Here is a 24,721-nt window from a genome sequence, read left to right on the forward strand (position 1 = left end):
TTTCAGTGAACCTATTAAAGTTCTCTAAGTTCAAATTTCATTGAAAATGTGACATTGCTTCCCTTATAATCCTTATTCACTTCATTTTATATAATCCTCACATTCTTAGTTTCCATTATGCGATAACTAAGGCTGAGTATTTGCAATAAATAAGTAGATTATCATATCATAGAAATCGTTATAGTAGCACTTAAAGCAGTAGAGCTTTGGCATAAAACAGTAGGATTCCTTATTTAAAGAGTTGTAAGGAAGTGGCGTGTTTATTATCTGAATGTTTCTTCTTCAGTGATGAGTGGTGAATTGGGTAACTATGCTGATGTATTGTCCTTATGTTTCACTCTGAGCTAACTGAGTTCAATGTGGCCAAGTCAGTCCTACAAAACTGCCGAGTGTGTAGGCAGTATAATAAGGTAGCACTGGATGATGGAACTTTTTGTATCCATAAAGCTAAATATCCATATTATGAATGTTAGTGAGTTTTGGTGTATTTTTGGCCAGGAAGCGGCAGAGTTCATAGGGTCCCATTCAGAACTATAGCTCGAAATAGGAAATTTCTGGGCTCTTTAAGAACATGGGAGATATGGGGAACATTCTATTAACATTTGTCTACTACTATTGTACATATTTCTTTTGCTGTAATGAAATATATATTTTAAAGGTTTTAAATACTAATTCTAACTTATGGTATGAATTTACTTTCTTTCTGTCTCTCCCTGTTAGGTTCAGTTTCCACACTGCTGAAATACCATCCTTACTGTAGACAAAGGTTATTTGCTCCTATTTATTTAGTAAGAACTAATGTTTACAAACTTTGCATGCATCCTGGAAACTTTAAAGAACAATAAATTTTTTTTCCCATTGATTTTGTATCTCACTTTCTCTTCAGTTGTATACCAGATAAAGATATGATTCACAATGAAGTTGTTAATTTTTGACAATATGATTTTCAACAACTTGAACATTTGGAAAAACATTTTCTGTAGGACCATGTGTAGGAGGGTTTTCCTTTAAGAGAGTCTTGGCTCACACTGTTGCAATAATCATTTTTATAAAAAATATAATTAAATTTTTATTTCCTCAGTATCAAACTAAAAACTTTTAAACCTGAGAGATTCCCTTTCCTGAAATAGCAAATGGGTTTTTGGTAGCTTCTGTTAAACACTTTGTGTATAGCACCAAGTGATTGATTTCTGTTGTGCAAATTTGTCAATATTTATGTGACATCAGAACAAGATGCATGGGCAGATAAAGAATATTTTTTAAAAAAATACAGATTATTTATAACAGATAATTGAATAGCACAGTTTTGTGGTAAAACTTTATTTTCAAACAAATTTTCGTCCATATTGTCTCATTATAGAAGATTATATAATTATATAATGTTCTCCAGTCAAGTAATTTTGCAGTTCTAGAGTTCTTTTCTGCTTTATGTTAATAGTGAAAATTACCATTCACACAGATGACATGTTTTTTTCTTCCAGATCTACTCAGGTAGATTCCTCTCTTCCCTCCATAGCAACCCATATATTTTTCATTTACTGGCACAGTAATTGATAGGAATGAAGCTATAAAATGTGAGAAAATTTCAGCCTGTCTGCTTAACACAGAGTGGTGTGTTTGTTTTTTTCTGCATTTGCAGAACCTCTTCAGGGTTTCTAAATATCTAACATTTCCTGTGATTTTGACCCTTATAATATGAGGGATTATTTTTGCTTCATGTTTGCTGCTTCTACTGGAAGCCTAAATTTTAGTAGAGTAGGAGACAAAACTTAAGAGCTGGAGCACGCCAATGGGCCCTTCAAGTCGGGGAGAAGTAGCATGGATGGTTCACTGCCTTCTGGTCCAATGGCAGAACTATAAATTCTCATTCACTCTGTCCATATTTCACAACTACTCTCAGGCACAATTCAAAAACTTAACCCAAAGTGAAAAATATTTCTTTTATTGGCTTAGGCCAAGGTGGTTTAATGGTGACTTTAAAAATGTTTTAGTGATGCTCAAAATGAATGTTAGTAGTTAGTCACATACTATTGGGATCCCTGTAAGTCAGGAGATCTATCACTATATAAAACTGTTGTGATCTTTTTCTTACCAATAATAAAATAAGAAAACACTTTTTTTTGTTGTTGTTTTGTTTTTTAAAGAGGTCTGATTATGGAACAAACTGATACTGTGTAAAATGTCCCTTCATAACCACCTACAAATCTTTGGGCTGTGACCACGTGAAGTCCAGAGCCTGACAAAGTACATGTGTATTTATCAGTCTTAGGGAAAGCAGTTAGCAGTTTCTTTCTTATGACTGCAGTAGTTGCCAACCACTTCTTGTCCTGTGTGTTTTGAACTTTGAAGTTGGCACCTTGAAACTGGAACACTCTTCTGAACCTCTTCATTTGCCTTCTGAGAGACCTTTTGGCCCAAACTTCTTCCTTTCTGCTGAGTTATTTTATCTATTACTAGATAAAGTGTAGTACGAAAACAAATGTTTATATCGGCCCTCTTCATACATGAAGTTCTGGCTATGAAATATTACCTGAATACTTTGGCAAAGATGAATTACAGGTTTATTATCATATTTAGTAATGTGTAATATCCTATTCTTAATTCTTTCATCCCCAAATCTTTAATTTACCAATATTTATCTCACGTATTGAGCTAACTGCTTTTTTGCATGACTGTGTGTTTAAAATCTAGGCTTTAGAGCATAAGCAACTTGCAGAGAAGTATTGTTTCCATGGAGCTGATGTTTCAGCTCATTTTATCTTTTTAATATAATAGCCTTTATTTCATACAGGCATTTTCCTATAGCTTGGTATTCAAACAAGCATGTGTTTTTATTTCATGTAAATAGTGGAAAAAATAGGAGGATATTTAACCTGGAAATTACTTTCTAGTTTGTAATTGCATTTTGTTCAGCAAATCATTTTGTTCAGTATCATTTATTAAACCAGTTATTGTATTATGCTGCATTTCCACACACAAACATTAGCATTTGCATAAACCAGATTATGTAGACTTGTAATATATTCTTTGTCACAGTGAGTTATTTATTAGAGGAAGCATCTGCTCTTCTTCGTGGCCTGAATGTTGTATGCATGGGAAAGCATGTAACATGACTAAAACAATCTAACTTCATTTGAAATTCTGAATAACTGCCAGATAGAATTATGAAAAGTGCATAAAATATAGCAGTATTTTTCTGCTGCTGAGGTTAACACTGCATTCATTATGCTTGCATTTTACACAGACATTTTGTTCAGACATTTACAGTTTAAGCTACATTAGCAAGTTTTGTATTGTAAAGATTTGCAGGAACCTTTAGCTTTAGGGACTGACACCTGTAGACTTTTTATATGAAATTTTAGGATCTGTATAAAATATGTAAAAATATCTGTTTTAAAAGGTGGGGATAAGCCTATATTTAGGGTAAATAATGCTATTTTTTCTTCAAAACCAAATTTTTAAAAAGCAGATTTAACTTTTTTGAGTGGTTTCTGAAAAATTATACACTATCTTTACTTTTCTAACAATGCAAATGTACATGACAACAAATCTAGCATGTTTTTTTAAAATGAACATTTTTCTCAGCCTTTTGGAAGGCTTACTGAAGCTTATTCATAAGGGCTGTTTCAGGTGCTGGAGGGAAAGTATTATTTTGGATAATTCTGTACATGCAGTATTCCTACAACAGCAAACTCACTGCTTCAGATGCTTGGTGAGAATATAAAAGAGAAAACCCTTTTAAAGATCTATATTATAAATACTTTGTGTAGACCAGAGTAGATCCTCCAGTGTCATTACCCTTAAATGAGATTATTGGGGATTTTTCAGATTCTGTAATATATCATGAAGTGAACCTTATTATCTGTTCTATGACAAATTACATATTCAAGTGTTTCTAGCTGTCATAACAATGAACATTTATCATAGTTTGACTCATGAAAAATTATTCTAATTACATGATACTATAAAAATTACGTTGGTTAAATTATTAGTAATAGATAACTGTTTTTACTAGCCATAAAATTATAGTAATATTCCTGATTTCTTTCAACGGAGAGGCAGTCAAAATAAATATTTCACCGTCTAATTGTGGTTTTGGGTTATGATGACATAGAAAATGCTTTCAGTTGTTTTTGCTCAGTACTTTATTGTGAGTAACTCTCACAACACCCTTCAGGTTTGAGGACTCTCCTCGGCACCTTGCTGCATGTTGAAGAGCTATCCTAATTATCTTCAGTCACTGGTCAGGGCTTTTTTCTTACTTGAATACTTGATTCTTCTTAGCAGTCTTTCATTACTTATGATGAATATTTCAGTCTGAAGTGTCCCATTCCAACAATGTTATGCATCAGCCTGTTTACAAACATCAAGAAGTATGTTTGAAGTAAACACTTTCAGACTACATATAAGGAAGAATTTTTTTTATGATGAAGGTGGAAAAACACTAGAACAGGTTTCCCAGAGAGGTGGTCGATCTTCCCCATCTCTGCATGCATTTCAAGGTCAGGTTGAACAGGGCTCTGAGGAGCCTGATCTAGCTGAAGATGTCCCTGCTTATTGCATAGGGGGTTGGAATAGATGACATAAAAGCTCCCTTCCAGCCCAAAATATTCTGTAATTCTATGATTCTGGCATAAACTGGATAAATGAAATAGCAATTTCTCACTCTTGTGGTAATCATAAACTTTGTATTTGGGATTAATAACTCTAAAATTTTATTAATAGAAGTATCATAGTACTCTCCTAAAGAACAACTAGGCAGAATTTATTCCACTGTGATGGAAGAAGAGCCTCTTGGATTCCCCACTGGTCCCCTGGCATGCAGCAACCTGGGCAGAAATTACAAAACACTATTGTATAAATGAAAAAGAAATTTATTGAAAGTACATCGTATCCTTACTTTCTACATTTCTGAGAATATTTCTGCTTTCAGGTTTATTATTCTGAAGTATCTTGCATTTCTTGTTCTTACATGTTTGTAGATAATCAATAACTAAAGCCACAAAAATTTCCTTAAAGTTCTGAATTATCTTAAAATTTAATTTGAGGCCATTGAGGCCCTAATTATTCTCATTCTAATACAGTGTTCTTGACTTCTATTTTCATGTATAAGGGGCATTCTTGCTCCCCATACTTTCTAAAAAAGTGCCTAATGCTAAAATAGCCATTCCAAATTTTATAATTCTTATTAGGTGTCTTAAATTGTGAGAACAGTTAGTCTTTAACAACAAGGAAGCTGTATATCAAAAGAGACACTTGAGCAAATTCAGATCTAATAAGTTTTCAAATAACAGAATATAGTGTGGCCTTCAACCGTGAATCGCATAGACTCCAGGAGGTCAAGACAACTGTTCATAAATTCAGAATTTATAAGTTATAAATAATTGAATAATTGTTTGGTGAGACACAACATACCTACATGAATTATCTCTGTGATGAATGTGATGAATGAGATGTAACACTACAGGTTTTAAGAACAAATTTTCTGCTGTTCCTTATCTTGTAGTCATGCCTGACTCTGATGTGTTGTCCCATGTTCCAGGGAAGCAATAAAACTTCAACTGACCTGATTTTTATAGGACAGGAGATGGATGGTATGAAAAATTTGCAGTTAAACACAAATTCCATCTTCTTGTCAGAATAGCAGTTCAGATGAGATGCCTACTAAGCCTCTATCATTTTACTATTTATTTGTGCGTACTGCTTATGTCTCAGTCCTTGAGCATATGTCATTCAGATTGATCCTTGTAAGGAATGCAAGAGTATCTAGGAAGTGGAAGCAAGAGTAGCCAGAAGCTTGGCAGAAACATGGAAAAAAGGCCTAATTCAACATCACGTGGCTTTTGACGGTTTACTCATTTTACAGAATCTTGTTTCGTGCTTGTATATAACCATTTGCAATTCCTATATAGATTTTTTAGAGGCAAGTTAATTCCCACTGATAAACAATCACATTCCGCCCCCCCCCTTCCCCCACAGCCTGCTCCCCGCTTTCTATTCTCTAGACCTGTTCAGGTTTCAGACTACATATGATAGCTTTTACATGATCGAGCTTGGGCTTGGAAGAGACCCAGCTGGCTGGAGGTCTCTGGGAAAGGTCTCACGTTGCTGTTTCTTTTGACAAGGCAAAAATCTGATTTGTATTTTATCAGTACGGGAAACTGGTCTAATGCTTTCACAGTGACTCACCCACTCTCACTCTTCTCTTTTTCTCTCAATTCTATTGTGTATGTATTTTTATCTTCTCCACAAAAATACTTTTTTTAATGTGCTGGAAGCCCAGCACGTGATTTTTATGAAGTTGTAACTTCAAATAAGAACTAATTCTGACTTGATAGTGATGGTCAGTTACATGTCTCATCTTTAACTTTTTTTGAATAGTCTCTAATTTATAAAGCAATAACAACAATAAAACAACAAAAACTAAGATTATTTTGATTTCTGGACTAAAGATTATTCAACTGTAATGGAAGACTATTTCCTTAGAAGGTTTTATGATACAGATGAAAATGTTTAGGATCTATAAGATTACTGCTCATTGCAGTGTGTGAGGTGAGACAACAGAACTAATACTGTTCAGAAGTATGTTGAAGAGCTTTTAATCTGAAAAAAAAAAAACCTAACCAGACTCACGCTGCTTGATGTCTGTTAACTTGAAGACAATTTTGTCATCTCCTAACATCTAACTTGAATTAGTTTAGAACTTAAAATATTCTAGAATACACTCTGTACCTGCAAAATGGCTAAAACATGGCAGGAACCAGAAGACTATTTTTTTCTTTCTCCAGTAATGAGAACTTTGTCTTTTTTTTTTTTTTTTTTTTTTTTGCTAAATGTGCACTTTTAAGTTAAGGCTTATCATCTTTGCTTAGTCAATTGATTGCAGACCTTTTTAAAGTATTAACAATTCTTTTTTGACTCTAAATTATTTAAGTTCTGCTTGGTGTTCTATTATCACATTTGCTTTATTAGCGAGAGATTTAGGAAGAATTTACTTGTCAGTAATTTACATTCCAACCATTTTCTCAGTAACCCCATCATTTTTATTTATTCTTCTCTGACATTTATATTCTTGCAATGTTAATTACAGAATGTTGAATAACATTCAGAAAATCAAATTGAATGTTAAGAGCAATTAGGGAAGGAGTAGAGTACAAAAGAGGGCGCATTATATCAATATGAATACTTGGTGAGCCCTCATCTTGAATGCCATGTGAAAATCTGATCCCTGTCAAATCACTCAAGACTAAAGAAGGTGAGGGATAATCAAAAGCCTGGAACAGCTGGGTGTGTAGATTAGAATTTCCAATTCCCTAAAAGAGAGGACAAGGGAAGTGTGATACAGGTCTGTGAAATCACAAGGAGAGAATAAGTAAATAACAACCAAAGTACAAGAACTAGGGATGTGAAATTAGGTAAGAAAGATAAAACAAAATGGCATGTATGCAAACTATAGAAGGCAGCTTGAGAAGGCTTAATTCATGGTTGTGGAAAACAAAGTCAGAAACTTTTGATTATCAAGTGGTAGAGCCTCAAAAGGTTGTAGGGAGGGAGAAGTACTACTACATGCTTGTCCTGGTCCTTTGTTGGTCTCACTGTTCTCTACACTGGCATTGTTGCTGCCTTTATAGACAGAATGTGATCCAATATCTATTCTTACATTTTGGATATAAATTTTTAATGTGGAGGGGCTTTTTGGGGGGGTGTTATTGTTTGGTTTTGTTTGGTTGTTTTTTGGTGGGTTTTTTTAATTCTGGTAGCTGAATAGAGGAGCTGAGCAGACATCTTTTCACTCAGTGTTTGGTGACAATTCAAGGCTGCAGTATTTCTTCATGGACAGACTTACTATTACAAAGGTTTTGGCATTCTGACCTATTCTTACAAAAACTGGCACGTACAAGGATTGAAGTCTGCTGGTTTTAGTCATTCCTTTGGTGAATAAATTTTTGTCTGTCTTAACAGCAGGTGTAGGTAGAAATTCCTTTTTTACAAGGTGGGAAGGAATACTCCTCCTGCAGTTGTACTTCAGCCTCTTTGATGCCTCCGCATTACACAATGCAGAGAAATATTTTCTATATTTATTGCAAGAAAAAGAGTTAACCATGCAATTATATATAAATTTCAAGATTTCAAAGTCTTCTCTAATTTAAACCTAAGGTTCCAACCTGTACACATTTATTCCAGTAATAAAAAAAGTTTATTTGTAAACATCATGGTTTCGGTTGTTCTCCTCCTAATATCCATGGGTCATTTTATGCAAGTGTTGTTTGCAGAATTCCTTCATTTAAGGAATGAAATGGTTTAAGTTGAAAAAACTTGTACTTGGAGTTGCATTATGCCTACTTACAAACCTTTCGAATTCCTTGTCATGCCTTTAGAGTCTGCCAGCTGAAACTAGTTTCTATTAGTATATGTCTGTAACATTATGAGTGCAGAGAGCTTGTACTCTGACTAGATGTGAACAGGAAAGGGTAAAAGAGGTGGAGACATGAGTGCATTCCTCTTTTTTGAACACCCTAATCTGTGGGGTTCATTAGAGCATGCTAAATTTTTATTACAAATGCTTCTTAGTATTCTGGGGGGGTTATTATATTTGGGCTTTGGGTTTTTGGTTAGTTTTTTTTTGCTCCTAACTCTTTCTAGTATTCATTTCCAGGTTCTTTAGTCAGTGGTGGTTTAATTTAGGATTTAAAATTGAGTTCTATTGAAGTCATCAAGTAGAATTTAGAAGTGGAACTCCTGTTGCTGCTATCTCAACCCTATCCTTTGAGTGGCCCTGAATTATTACCAGATTATGAACTCTTGTAAAAATGAGGTCACAACACATTGAGCAGGAACGACTGCAAAAAGTTTGGTAGTGTAATGATCCACTAAAAGTGTAAGTCATGTACCTAAAAAAGGTACAGCCTTATCTGCAGCCATAGTTTACCTTTAGGCAATATGAGTTGTTCTTGTTAAGGAATTGTTATTCCACAATCTGTTCTGGTCATGACATTTTTCAATCATTTTCTGAGTAGAACTATGATAGCGTGTAACTGCCAGGGTGCTTTCTGACCCTTTGCATTTTATTATACCATATTTGATTTATGTGCAGTACTTGACTTTCCTGAGCATCCAAATGCCTAGTGTAAGAAAGATGTGGAAATACGCTTTCTGTCAGGATTAAAAAAAAATAAAAAAATATCACAAATCAAGAAGTTCTGGTGAAACCATATGGTATCTTCTCATACATGTTCTAAAGCAGAAAGAGTTTGCTTGATTGGACAGTTTAGCATACCAGCAAAACTTTTGTCTTACTCTTTTTTTCCCCTCCCTCAACATTTGATAATGGTGGAAAGAGTTGTCAGGGCCTGGAACAAGCTGCCCAGGGAGGTGATTGAGTCACCATCCCCAGATGTGTTTTAAAAAAGGGTAGAGGAGGTACTTAGAGATATGGTTTACCATAGGACATGAATGGTTGGACTTCATGATCTTAAAGGTCTTTTCCAACCTTGTAATTCTGTGATTCTGTAATTTATTTTATGTATCACTGATAAGGGACCTTGTGCCATTACTTCTGTTCACTCAAATATAGAGTAGTAACTCATCTTTACTCACAACCTGAGATCCTGCCATCAAAATGTAGGTGGCATATCTTCAGCTTTGTTATATGGATTACAAACATATCGTAAAAGCACCCTCAAAGAGAAAGTCATTCCAGTGATTAAGTAATTGTCACTGTCATGCGACAGTAATGGCAAGACTGGTTATGTTGGAGCTTTTACTAAATAAAAAGTTTAATTAATAAAGCAATTTCTGCAACTAATCAAGACCTATATTACACAAAAAGTTAAAGAAACAAGAAATATTATCTTAAAGAATGCAAGTAATTCTTCTAGTCTGTTATAATTTGGATTCCAGCAGAAGGTGGTTTTTAATTTGCTGAATTTTAAACCCTGTGACTGAATTTTTTTTTTTCCTGTGTCATCTGAATAATATCTCAATTTTTGCATTTCAGGAGTCTTATTCAAAGAAGAGGGGTTATGCATTGGAAGCAATACCCTCTGTACCTCTGGATGCAGTTCCTTCAGAAAATGACAGCGGTATTTGTGATTCAATAGACATAGCAGTGACCAAAAAACCTTGTTCCCTAGAGATAGCAAGAGTTCCTTCCTCGAGACCAGGTAAGTCACCAGATAATCCTTTACATAGTCTTCAGTGTAAGTGTAAAGTTATAGAAGGTATGGAATTTTATATAGAAGGTATAGGTTTATATTTTTAAGAGTACAAAACTCTCTTTAGTTATCACAACACAATTACAGCCTTCGGCTAGCTAACAGAATAAAGATTAATACTGAAATGTTGTAGAAGGGAAAAACAAAGCAGAGGTTTAAATAATTTCCTACGTAAATATAAGAAGATTGCAAAAAGCCAAATTAAAAATTTAATTTCTTTAAGCCCAGCCCAGCCTTTTGCAGTCATCTATTTACCAACCTGTTTCTGTTTTTTAATGAAGAGCTTAGCAACATTATACAACTAATTTAAAATTTAAAGTACTCTATATTTCCTTTACGTAAAGGAAGATCTGCTCTGTATTTGAATATGAAACAGTGAAGGAGAACTGATAGAAATATTAAATGACAGTTTGGCAGACCACTGTATATATTATACAGGTTTGAACAGGAATGAATTGCAATAGTTAAAAAAAAAAACAATAGAATAATGCTGATTCAGATGAATGATATTACTTGTAAGGACTCTGTTTATGTTCTCCATAATGATATGCTCTCTTCCATTACCCTTGTTTGAACTCTTCATTAGTCACCACCTGGTACAGGAATTTCAGGATATGATTTTACTGTAAGCAATAGGACTGGGAGTCTGCTTTGACAAATGACAGTTCTCAGCAGCACAGATCTATTTGAAATGGGGAATTGACTTTTTGACCTGTGCAGTCTTGATTATAAATCATAATTTGGGAAACGCACAAGAATGACAGGCGATCGCTGACTATCATGTTACCTATCGAGTCTATGCAAGGGGAAACACTGTGATTTCACAGCTGAACTATTACTGGAAGAGTGCCAGAGGTGTATCAGGCATTGTATGTAAGTGACAGATAGATACCATGATACAGCTTTGGAGTCTGCATGGTAAGGCAGAGTGGATCATAATTCTCACCTCTCCATAAAATTCAGGCTAAAGAAGACTTGAAGGAACCTGTATTATGAACAGTGATCTAAGAGGTGGCACAAAATAGGTTAGCATCTTTATAGCATAGTTCCACAGAGTGGACCAGACTGACTCAAACCTCAGCATGACTGCTTGTATAACTGAAGGTTTATTTGGTTGATTTTTTTTTTGGCTCTGATAATAAAAAAAAAATAGCAGAATGTGCAGGACAATACTATGGGTTGTTGTAAAGCAAAGAAAGAAAATGCTAAATTATCCTTGTTTTTCAGACTTCTACTTGATTAATCCATAAACATACTTATCGCAATGGGAAGATTGCCTTTTTTCTACCCTGTAAATTGACCGAGGGAGTTCATTATCTGCCTCCACAGTAATAGGAACTACAAAGCTTTCCATTGTAATTAGTATTAAAAAAGGTAGACTTTTTCCTAGTTAAAATACCAGGCTTTGAAAGTGTGCTGTCTGCTGAACATAGGCAATTTTTGTAGGCGTAGTAAGTCCATTAAGATCAGCATGAAAAACAGATCCTAAAAGGGACATTTTTACATCCTAATCTTGAAATATGTTTTGGGTATGGTTAAATATGGTATGCATCAGAAGCACAGAGAGTAACCAAGGAAGTTGTAGGACGTTCATGAGGGCACACATCATCTTTATAAGATCTAAGAAGGTCAATGAGTTGGAAATACAAATGTACTGTAATTCCTTCTGTCTTAGTTTTCCATATACCATCATGATCTTTTTCTTGACATTTTAGTGGGAAGAACATTTGGCTGTATAGATAAGCCAATTCCAAACTGTGATTTTATTTAAAGCTATAAATATAATCCTAACTGGCCCGTCTTGTGAGCCATGCTGGCTGTTATATACAAATGGCCTAAATGAAATCAACCATGTCACTCACAGTTATAAGGTACTTAACACAATGCATAATTGTATGTGAATGTCAGCCTGCCACTTCAGTTCATACAGATTTATTGCTCGAATAAGTTATGTATGATTACAGAGATCATTCATTTATAACAAATGCCTAATTTGCGTGCCTTTTTTCTTTTCTGAATTTCCCTGGATTTGTATCACTGAGATATGCTGACTGTGGGAATACTGTTTCAAATTGCTGCACTACATCATGTGTAGCATTCATTTCAGAGCATGAGGCTGCACTTTGAACATAAAAGTGCATCTGTCAGTCTCCTTTCCCTAGGTGGTAGGACACTCTGATCAACTCTCCCCACTATCTGGGTCATTACTACCTCTTGGCAGTAGAAGTGAGACTGGCTGCCCTCAGTGATTGAAAATTCTCCTTTCCTATATTGAGAGGAAAGGTCATTCAGGCTGGTATTTCAAGCTGGAGAGCTGCATGTTGCAACTATTATCTGCCCTGCCAGTAAACTTCTAACAGGTTGGGAATAGTCACCTTGCCAGTCATCATTCTCTGATCTACTGAGGAGAAAACCTGATGGCTCTGTAGTTCTCCATATTATTTTCAATTTCCTGAATCTTATTTTTGATCTGGTAGGGAATAGTAGAGGATGACAACTCCATGCACCAAACAGTAAAAGACTGTTAGATAGAAGAGAGAAAAACTGAACCAAAAAGACAAATTCAAATTTGTTACTTCTACTTCTGAAATCTTGCGTTATGTGAATTTGAGAGAGGAAGAAAAGCAGTTACATTATTGGTTTCTGCTGGTAGTTAAACCAATTGCTTTTAATTAGGACTGATCTAATAGTAACCTGTGTGTGTGAATTCAGGTTAAGCTCTTTGTTTGAGCAGTAGATTGATTGGACAAGTTTGGAATCTCTGTCTCTATTTCTGCCTTTAAGCTAACAGTTAAAACTTGATAGGAATATTCTGAAATAAAACACTCTGACACAATTTTTTTTGCCAAGCAAAATACAAATTTGGATTTAAAAATTCAGAAATAAATTTCTCAAAATTAATTTCATAAATTAATTGATAAATGAACTAATGTTACTAATTTTTCTGTTAGCCTATTCCAGAACAGTATTGTCATTCCTTAAACTAGTCATGAGTTATTTTAATTTAAAAAAAAATCACATTACATATTTACTCTTGAAGAATAACCTCAAAATTTTATTAGTTCATAAGGCACTCACCAGTATTGCACTTTGGATCTTAAGAATGTAATTAGATTTTGTGAACCATGGCAACAAATCACATTATAAAATGTGTGAGATTTTAATAAATGGCTGGAGTTCAAGGCAGTGGATAATTCTAATGCTAAAGTAGACATTGTCGAGTATCTTCATGAAGTTCCTGATACCTAGTGTCTCATATACTGATAGCAGAAGTTCAGGTGCAACACCGTGACACATTTGGGCTTGTGCTGTTGAAAACAACTTGGATGGTTTGTACCATAATCCATCCTTGCAGCTCATAATGTCATATACTTTATTCATTTCAGAAATATTGAATGAAATGTGAGCTACGTGACAGAAGAAATGTTAATAAATACATTTTTTCTGTTGGAGTTAATGGTGTATCCGTACCCAACAGAGAGATTGTATTTTTCAGTCTGCCTCTGTAGTTTCTACTGCAGGGACTCCCTAGAAGTGAGACCAGGTAGCACTCTACATGCTACATTTTTAATAACAGTGAATGATGGCCAGTACTACTTAAAATAATTTTAGGTCTCATTAAGTATCATTAGGAATTAGAAAGGACTTTTCAAAATGTTTTTTGTGAAAGATTTGATGGGGAAAAAAATAAAAATCCTCCTTCGAGAAAGTTGAACTGTTCACACAGATTAATAAAGGTTTTAATATAGGAACTCAATACCAGGAAAATACATTCTTGACCATAAATTGCATGAAAATCATCCTTGGATAAGGGAATTCTAGTTTGAGGACCTATTTTTTTCCAGTTCTGTTACTTTACTGTGGCTGCAGGTCGAGGAGACCTTGGTGAGCCATCTTCAACTCTGGAAACAGCTCAGCTGCAGCAATGCAGAACACGGTGTGGGCTGAAAAATCCATCTGAGAAATAAGGTAAAATACTTAGGGGCTTCACTTACACCGAGCTCTCAACCACTGCACAGTCAGCAATTCCCAAGTCAGCAATTTTAAAGATAGCTCTGGTACAACTACTCTGCCCAGTTATATGTAAGATACGGCTTCTGTCAAGGGGATAAAAATGTCCTTAGATATGCAATGTGTCGCCACTAGCCTGTAGCAGGCAAACAGAAGGCAAGGAGTTGATACATAAAGGAAGTGATATTTTAGCAGCTATTCTGGTCATCTACCCAGCTAAATGTACTTGCGAGAAATCTTGCTGGTGTCAGTCATGATGTTTCTGTTATTTAGAAAAATTACCTAATTTGCACTTAAATGCCAGTGACTTGGAAGGAGGACCTTGCAAGATAATAAAACTGTAATTAATGATACCTCTTTCTAACAGCCTTATAATCAGCAGGGAAACTAACGAAAAATGCTTGTCTCTGAATTATTACAAATATCAAACTGTCCCCAGACCGGCCTGTCTACTGCAAATTGGGGTTTTTTTGCTTTCTCAGCCTGGCTTCCCTGTCCTGTCATTACAGAGAAAATGAACCTGAAAATTTGTAGTCAGTGTGTCAGCTCACCTCTGCTTGCATTCTTGTGTCCACTGTATAACACTATGTCAGCAGTCTCATGCAGATACCTAGGAGACAGTGCTTTAGAAACCTGAATTGAAAAGTAGCCTAGCTGTGATAACATTTTTATCAAAATTAAAATATGAATCTGCTACTTAGTTTCCAAAATGAAAATACTTTGCTTGGTAAATGAAGAGTTGTTTGCCAGGTCATTAGTTTCTGATTGATTACAGTAAGAGAATCTTCACAGCACCTATCCAGAATATTTGGGTGCTTCAGTTCTCTGGATTCAGACTAAGCAAATGCATCTTTTATTGTTTAATGAAGTTATATCTTCACTTTCATGCTGTTATTTGCCAGCTATTAGCAAACCAGTGCAAAGTGGCCACAAGAAGGAACCATCACACTGCCAGATATACAAAATTGCCTGTATGAATGGAAATTCAAGAGGCTGGCTTTAGTCATCCATGCTTCATCACTCCAAAACTGTAACTGATCTGAAGGATCATGCACTAACCTTTGTGAAGTTCACTCACACAAATTGCTTCAAACGAAAGTACTGCTAGTAGACCTGCATTTCATTTAAGCACACTCTTTAAACCGGAGATAGCAGGATGCAGTGCGCTTAAACACGCGACCTACAGTCTAACTCTTCATGATGAAATACTTTTAGTGATCAAGAAAGATCATCTTAGCTGTGCAGAGAGAACATAATAGAAAAGTTACTCATCAAGGAGAGTAACTGCAATATATAACAGTTGCTCTGGAACCATCTGAACATAGCCAGTCTAGGAAATTTAGCCTAATTTGACACCAGTGTTTCTGAAGCAGCTGATTGTCCATGAAAGCTTTTAGGCATCATGGTACATATTCAAAATCATTATTATGTAGCTGCCGTGAGTGCTAAATTTTCTAAATACAAAGTCTCAGGCCTGATGTGTCAGAGAGCAGCAGGGCCCAGCTCCTCCTTCATGGAAGGGGAGGCAGGAGCAAAGAGGACTATCATGGCTGACAGGACAGGGTACCTCACTATTTCAGGCCATATCTCACCACTTGTGAATAGGGCAGACCTAGAGATCATGGACAGGTTCAGCCAAGACCCCAGATCACAAATCAAGTTAGTGCTAATAAAAAATAAACTCAAGCAAGAAGGTCAATATACAGGTCAAGATAAGGTCTGGCGATGGTCAGAAAGGTTCACCATGACAAGACAAGGTCCAAGGTCAAGCTTAGAAGGCTGGCCATGAGTTCTGTCATGGAACTGTATGCATAGGAGCACAGGCATAAACACAAGATAGGGCACTCCTTCAGCATAGTTCTGGCAGGCAGTAAAGGACCCAGGCTGAGCTAAAATGGTGTCTCCATGAAGGGGGATGCAAATGGAGAACCTCAGAAGGCTGGTCAGGGCCATTAGAGCTTATTAGTGCCACAGTGCTTAACATGATGTATGAATGATTATGTCCCTTATTCATCCATCTATCACTCAAGGAGATGGTATTTCCAAAGACCATAATTCGTCTGTGTCTTGAGTGAGAAATGAAGAGCCACTCAGAGCTTGTCAATAATGAACACAAAGCAGAGGTGTATACTGTAATGAGAGCTCTGTATCGGTTTGGTGGAGTAGATAACTGACAAAAGAAGCTTGTGTTTCCATAACAACCTAATAGCTGAAGTCTTTCTTAGGCAGCAAGTGGTTTCTCTTCTAAGTGATTTTTTGCCTTAGAGAAATGCTCCCATTATTAAGTAAAGTTTCCCAGTTCTGAGGGTGTTTTATACAGTCAAATCCCCCTTCACATTTAGCACAGAAATATATTTGTAGGCTATGAGAAGAATGAGTGAATGAGTCTCCAGTGCCCTGACATGATAAAGACTCTCCCCTAAAGGGAGAAAACTTAGGTTCCAGCCTTTGTGTAGTTCCTTTATAAACCTCTCAAGATACATCTTTAAATGAGCTGAGGTTTTGTACCTGTTATTTTGAATAGAAGTCTGTTTCAGAACCAGTAAATTCTGTGCTAGTGGTTAAGCTGTTTCTCATTTTAAACCTTAGTTTATACATGGCCAACTGAAGTCAAGACAGAGGAACGTTAACATACTGCCTTTGGCTAAGTTGAAGTGCTTCAGAAACTTTCAGGAAGCAATTCTGGGCAGCTTCTGACTGAGTCTGAAAATCTCTTATTTATTAACAATATTGTTATTGCCCATATTCATGGCTATATGTACTGCCTGGTACTGGTGGCCAGATGACTCCAAAGGCTAGTAAAGACTTGCATAGAAGTTTCCTGGATGTGTGTACTCTGTATCTCAATATGTTGAAGTTATTTTGTCTTATTTCTGGACATATACATCCATTTAAGTTAAGAAACCTGGGTGATATTATCTACATACTGTGCCCTAATATCGTTTCCTTTTCCTGTCTGAGGAGAGTGAAGCTAAACATGTTATAAGAAAAGCTGAAAAAGTGATACTTTTTTCTCAATTAAATATTATATTTAGTCCAGCTGAAAATGTTACTTTGGCTTTGCCATTTTCTTTACCTGCTTTTTAGTGAAATTGACTTTAAAGTGAAAATTGAAAATTATCAAACTATTTTCAGCTGTATTTTTCAGTCAATAGCTTATTCATAGTGAAACCTAATGCCCAGTCTTAGTTATAAGACCTATATGAACTTTTTCCTCTGTTCTTCTTTGTTTTCCTTTAACCTGTGTCTCAGCCATATGGAGAGAATTTGCCTATGGTACAGATTTTCTGAATGTACTTGTTTTAACAGGTTAATATATAAAGATGTAAGGATCACATTCAGAGCTTCAAGATACAAACCTTTGCCAGAAAACGGTGTATTGGAAAACAAACTAACTTTCTCCTGACTGAGTTTCAGTGATGACACATTTTGTGTTTGTCATTCCTACAGCTATGGTATAGAGTGCATACTTCTTACAGAAGCAATGTTGTCTAATGTACTAACATATGTTTGCAGTTAGGATTTTTTTAAATTTCATGTGGCATTTTAATAAAGGTTAAGAGAGTGCTGATGGAGGAATAAAATATATCATAGCTCTTCTATCATGCATTTAGTTGGTTTTTCTTCAGTACAGATAGTACTTGCTTTAATTTTCTGAAAGATGCTTATGCCAGGAGAGTGTTTGCTGATAAGAGTTGTTCCTATAATATAAATTATAAATTTACAATTTATTTTTAATGTTTAAGTATTTTCTGTCATTTTATAGTTATTTTTATTTCCTGTAAGTACAAATCACCAGAATATGGGCAGCTTAGGAGTTCTGGTTTATCATAATGACATTTTCATGCCTGTTTTCTGTAATTCTGATGTGATGATCATAGTTCTTGGAGTACAGTTAGGATACTTTATACGAGCTTCTTCAGTACTATATCTCCTAGAGAAGCACAGATCACCAGTGTTTCTGGTCCTATGTTGATTAGTATTTTGTTGACAGGTGTTATTAACCTACTGATTTTGACCAGTAGGTCTTTAAGTGATTTTAGAGGCTGGCATATATTCCTAAGCACGTTGATGTTAGAGCATGTTTTACTGCAGATTTCAGTTAGGTTAGATTTTCACCATATATATCTTTGTCCGATGGAAGGGTCTTTATTAAAATTAGGAATCAGTCATTTAGGTGGTTGTAGGCTGGGTTCTGGTGGAGGAGGGGGGGCTGCAGGGGTGCCTTCTGCAAGAAGCTGCTAGAAGCTCTCTGCAGGCCCAAGAGAGTAAACACCAGCCAGCTCAAGTTGTAGTTGACCAAGGCTGAGCCCATCAGCAGTGGTCATAGTGCCTCTGTGAATCGTGTTTAAGAAGAAAAAAACCACTAGCAGCGGCTTTTTGCCACCAGAGAAGGGTGTAAGAAGATGTAAGAAACTGCAGACACCAAGGTCAGTGTAGAAAGGGAGAGGAGGCACCCCAGGTGCTGGAGAGAAAGATGCCCCTGCAGCATGTGGAGAAGCCCATGGTGGAGCGAAGGGAGCAAAATCATGTTTAACGGGAAGTCTGCTAAGAAGGGAGGGGAGGGGGGAGGTGCTTTAAATTCTGGTCACACTTCTCGTTATCTGATTCTTGTGTAGTTCAGTGTAGTTAGATAGTTTTCTTTCCTTTATTCTGTGTTGAGTCTGTTTTGCCCATGACACTAATTGTGGACTGATCTCTCCCTGTCCTTATCTTGACTCCTACGCCTCTCAATATGTATTTTCTCCCCTGTCCAGCTGAAAAGGGGAGTGATAGAGCGGCTTTGGTTGGCGTCTGACCTCCTGCCAGGGTCAAACATCTACATAAGTATTGATACAGCATCAGGAAAAATGTTTGTCTTGGAGTAGAAAATGAAAAATGAGGTACTGGCTGTGAGAATGTTTCCCTTTTCTTCAGATTTTGTCTTAAATCAGGAGATTATACCTCTTAAGGTATTATAAAGCTGCTGTAGTTGGAAGTGGCTGTAGATGGATCAGTGCAGTGTATCTCTGTTTTCTACCCAGTTAGCTGCCTCCCTAAAATCACATTCTGACAGCATGTGAAAGCTATGACCCATTTTAATTATCTTTGGGTAGGTTTCAGGAGGTGGGCGAGACAGCCTGAAAATTCTTTCTACAGTGAAGGTTGTTCCTAGGTAGTTCAGGTAAGCTGAGTTTCTGATACCACCTAGAGATCCAGGTGACCCATATGCGCTTTATGTATACAGGTCTTGTTCCATATTCTTTCTGGGTACGGCTGTAGCTTGCTCTCAGTATGTATACATCAACAGTGCATACATCCCCTATCTAATGTTTAAAGAAGGAAACATATGCAGTCCTTATTGTTTCAATTTCTCACGAATCAGCTTTCTTGACAGAAGTTGGAAAGGGAGATTTAACTCCTGTGGTGTAAAGTAAGTGCCATTTTCGTTAGGGTGTGCCTCAAAATACAGGTGTGTTAATACAATTAACAGAGGGTGTGCCTGCCCAAGGCTGGGGGGGTTGAAATTAGACAATCGCTGAGATATCTTCCAACCCAAACCAGTTTTTCATTCTGTGATTATATAAAAAAAAAATCAATAAATGAAATGAATGATAAAAGGTTTCAGTAATAGTTTATTCACTCTCTGCTTCCACTCTAAGCAGTCCTGGGCAGCATTGAGATAAAGCCATAGGTTCCCTTAAAGCAGGCTGTTTTCTTAGTTATTCTATATTTTAAACAGAGCAATTTTGTATTTGGACAAACTTCTGTTATCAAATTTTCATATTAAACAATAACTAGGAAATTAGAATCCTCCAATTTTACCATCACTGAGTTACACTGTCTAACTACAAAGCACAATGGTAAAATTGATTCTTTGTTCTGTTGGGAATAAAAAAAGACCTGTTTTTTTGTTTCATTTCACTTCTTGCCTTTTTACAAAAGCAGAATTTATCCAGCAAAGCAAAATTAGAACTTCAGCATTACAATCTGAGAAGCAGGCAGTGAAAACATTCAGTGATTACTGTTTCTTGTGTCATACTTTCTCGCCCGATTCTTGCCCGATTCTTGCCCATTTACCTGACAGTTTTCAGAATCCCAGTGAAGACCATTAAGAGAAATTAGGTTTATATAGGTTTATATTTTTGACCATCTTCCCACCTCCAGTGGTATTTGTAGGTAAAGATGGGTGAAGCTCTTCCCTTTTTTCTCATTTGAACAGTCTGAAAAGAGCACGTGAATGATATATATTCATAGTGGATACTTTTTATGCACATAGATCTGGAGCCATTCATTATTTACTTTTTAAAATTTCCCCGGTTGCAAGCATAAACCACTTTAATAAATTGCAATAACCCAAATTTAATATTCACCCAAATGTACTATAAATGTGAATTAACTCTATTTACATTTTTAAACAAACTTTTTATTTCATTTAAAAACGATATTAACTAGTAAGATCCATTTTCTCTGAAGCAACGCACATTTGCAAGGCCCGTGCCCCTTTCATTTATTATTAATGGTGATCCATATCAGTTATTCCATTATTCCTGATGTCAGGCTGAAAGCCTGTAACTGCTAAGGTTACTCCATTAGCTTCCTTTTAGTCTTCTCAAATCTTATCAATATCCAAGTGCTATTAAGAAATAGCATAATTGGTTGGATAACTTCTTGCCAGATGTTTTTAACTTCATGGATACAAATTAGGTAGATCTGTTGATTAAAAATATCTAGCTGTAGTAACTCTTATTTGACATTCCCTTTGGATATTTTCATAGGAGCATGTTTTCATCTGAGTTTCTGTTTGATAATTAGGGTAAAATATTTCACATCGCTATTGTTTTATGGTATCATTTCTCCTACCACGTTTGAGAGTAATGTGTCATAATTCAATTTATTCCAGTGTCCTTTTCTCCTGCTCCTTTATGCCCTTGATGCAGCAGAGGGCTCGTGGAGAAACAGCATTGTAATCATCATTAAAGACTTCTTCAGAATGCGTATGCAGAGGAGGCTGAATTGAGGTTCCACAAGCCATGTCAATTCTTATATATTGCAGCTCTAATGTACTTTCCCTTACAACCTTATCATCCCTCTAAGAGGTTTTTAGTATATAATTAAGATAATTGCTTCCCATCATATGCTCCTCTGGATAACATCTCTGATAACATCCTTAACAATGAAATGGTATTCTTGAAAATACTGACATTTCTGAAGTAAAAGCACATGGGAATGGCTGATACCACATGACCAGTTCATTATCAAAATTCACTCGGGTCTCCACCCATCCGGTATGTTCGGGTAAACTTGTTTATGTTTTTAAAGCAATTCCACTTTCCAAAGGAGGAACTTACACATTTTCTCTGTAAATGGAGACATGTTAAATTTTTTCCAGTTATTCATTACTTTTTCATTAAAGTAAAATTGAAAAAAAATTAGCTTTCATGGGAGTTTTGGGCAATTTTTGCAAATGAGTGCTCATCAAAGTGCACACATTCTGACCAACACTCAGTTACATCCATCCTGGTGTGATTACCATCTAGAATGATCTCATTATACACTTGATTGCATGCTGTCAGACAAAACCCCTTTTTCAAATCAAGACAATTCAAAAGAGCATAATTATTTTGAGGTATTTTGCATTTTAAAGCCGATATGCAAATATTATTTAGCAGGATATGGGGTTTTTCTTTGTAAAATGACTATTAGTTGCTGCATCTTCTGCAAGTACTTTTGATTCAAGGATGAAATATGCATAGATGATATACAACATACTCCATGTTGTACTGTGTAATCCATTAGGTAATCCTACGCTTCGGAATGCTCCTGAGATTGTTTTATAATTGAGCAGATGTAAATGATGATACCTTTTATAAGTGGCAATAATGTAATAGATATGTGAGGAATAATATTGCTGTAAAACCCACCGTGTTGCTAATATTAGCAGTACTAGTAAAACTTCACCTTGCTATTAATTTGAATCCATTTTAAATGCATCTGGTATAGTCTAATGCATTTCACCCATGTGTAATGGCTATGGCACTGCATGGATATCTTCAGTAGGCATTTAGCTAATATTGTATGTCTCCTGGTGCACCTGTGAATTTTCTACAAACCTTAAATTTAATTTTCTGCAAAGATTTTCAGGTTGAGTTTTACTTCATAATAGAACTTGGGAAGAGCATCTTGACTTCATACTTTTCATTCTGTTATATGCAAGACTTTGCATGTTGTCCTATCTTACATTAAGATGAAAGTGGGTCCTAAAATTTGAGAGAACCAGTGCTCAAGAGTTAATGTTTCATTTGACATATATCTCTAATGGAATAAAGTTAAAATTCTATAGAAAAAGCCAGACTCATTTTCAAAAACATTGTAGATGTAACAGGAAATGCAATATAGCTGTGTCTTGAATCACACTTAGAAATCAGCTGTCCTTTTTGGAAGATTAATTTCTCCATGGTTTGGTCCCTCAATTTCAGATGGTAAAGCTGCTCAACACTGAATGATTAATTGCAATATACATATCTCAGGATCACCTAGACATTGTCACCTACTGCAGAAATTTATGATGTTAACAGTGTTCCAGACTCACCCACTCCTTGTGCAGTTTTTCAGGCTTTTTTGATATTTTGTATTAAAGGTTGCAAGGTTAATTGAGTTTACTGGGGAGTGTCTTGTGAGGTGGATGAATAGATGTCTAGTTTGCAGGTGCTTTGTGTAGCACATTTGTTATTATTATGTGATTGCCTTCAAGTTAGGTCTTAGATCTGATGGCTTGGGCAATCCCATCTGTCTCAGTGTCCCATATCAGGGCACTTATCTGGGATGTGGGGGATCAAGCTGAGAACCTAAAGTTCTAGAGCATAATATGAGCGACCCAATCTGTATCACAGGATGTGAGAATGCTATTCAGTGCTGTGCCCATGCTTCACATTTTACCTCCATCCCAGCTCCATGTCAGACCAAGACAGATGAACTTGATCCCTGTTCCCTTCTGTCAGAATAGGCTTGAGCTCCAGGAGAACCCTTGAACAGAATGATCAAAAGATCAGGTCCATGTGATGCCTGCCCTGAAGTCTTTGTCTTTTTTTTTTTCCTCATTAACTTCTGATTAAAATATCCTTAAAATTATACATTTTCCCCCAAAAAATCAGTTTGGATTACGGAGGTTTGATGTGGTGAAAATAATTTGTCAAAAGATTCACAGCCAGCTATGCACTGCATCTATATGTCAGTATGGTGACTCTGCTGATAGACGGATACCAAGGTCTCTGGATCATAGCTCTGTCTTCTCCCCCTTTCCCTGTTTTCTGCCATTTCTTCTCTGTAGGGATCATCTACTGCCACATAGTTATTGTGCTTTTTCAGCTGTTGCAATGAAGAATCACTGGCGTTGATATGAATGCAATTAGTAACCTTGCTCTCTTCTCTGCAGTTCTAGTAGACCCAGCATAGCAGTATCGCCTCCCTCTACCCCCTCCCAAACTGGAAAGACTTTTCATACAATCAACTGAATATGCATCCTAATAACTTTATTTTAGCACTGACCTGTATCAGATCTGAAATACTATCTTGTAGGATAAAAAAAAAAATTATACCCATTTACTTTTCCAGTAAATAACAATGTAAATGCAGTAATTCTGTGAAAAATTTAAGTTACTGTATTAAGCATTTCAGTGCCTTTTATTATGTTCTACTGGGAACTCACTTTTTCAAGAGAATATTGTGATTTATGGGGAGTTTTTTAATAAACTTTTCTACTAACTTTAGCACATTTGGAAAGCAAAATTCCTGGCAGAGCTTGCTAGATTTTGCTAAAATCAAAATATTTATGAAAATATTAAGCAATTACTAAAATAAACCATTTTTGTACATAATGAACAGATTTATTTGTTTTATTCAGTGTCAGAGATGATTAAAAAAATAGAAAAACATTGATTCCTAGTGAAGGTAATCAGTGTTGCTTATGTAAAAAAAAAAAAGATTTTCCCTCCTGTTCTATTTCAAGTTAAATAAAAAATACCCATTTACTTCAATTTGCTTCTGTCTCCCTTTCTGCATCTGCTAGTCCTGATGGCAGTATGTAGCTTGCTGCCAAAAAGTTTCCTTCTGTGACTTTACAGAAATTTCATTTTCATTCTTTTTATGCCATTTTCATTTTTCTACCACCTCAAAAGCAAATGTGGTGTGTGCAAGGGATGTAGGATTATGCTGTATATCAAGATAGGATGAGAATGGGTTTGTATTGCCACTCCACAACCATACAGATGTAGCATATCTTTATTAGTAGCTAATGATATAATAAGATATAAAATAATAAGGTATGATACTATCAAAGATATCAAACCAGTCTTTTCCTTTTTTTCTGATATGACATCAAAAATGGCATAAAAAATTTGGAAGAACCCATATGAAAGTGTATTTTCAAACTCAATTGCTTCATTTTTATGAGAAAGCAGGAGAAGTCTTCAGAAGGACCATTGCATATTTTTTGCTCCAAGGCAGGGTGTATTATT

General features: G+C 35.8%; 1 protein-coding gene across 6 annotated transcripts in view; it reads left to right on the forward strand.

Annotated features, from left to right (window-relative positions):
• The window catches only part of ANKS1B (ankyrin repeat and sterile alpha motif domain containing 1B), a gene marked incomplete at both ends in the record, with an annotated part of 442,540 nt that overhangs the window by 122,592 nt on the left and 295,227 nt on the right, over nt 1–24,721 (forward strand). For all 6 annotated transcript variants that reach the window (XM_084267805.1, XM_084267813.1, XM_084267814.1 and 3 more), the window contains one exon: nt 9,998–10,163. In XM_084267805.1, the coding sequence (XP_084123931.1) occupies nt 9,998–10,163 (166 nt within the window). The remainder of the gene's footprint in view (nt 1–9,997; nt 10,164–24,721) is intronic.

The sequence above is a fragment of the Gallinula chloropus genome (genome assembly GCF_964237585.1).
Source record: "Gallinula chloropus genome assembly, chromosome: 1".
NCBI lineage: Eukaryota > Metazoa > Chordata > Aves > Gruiformes > Rallidae > Gallinula > Gallinula chloropus.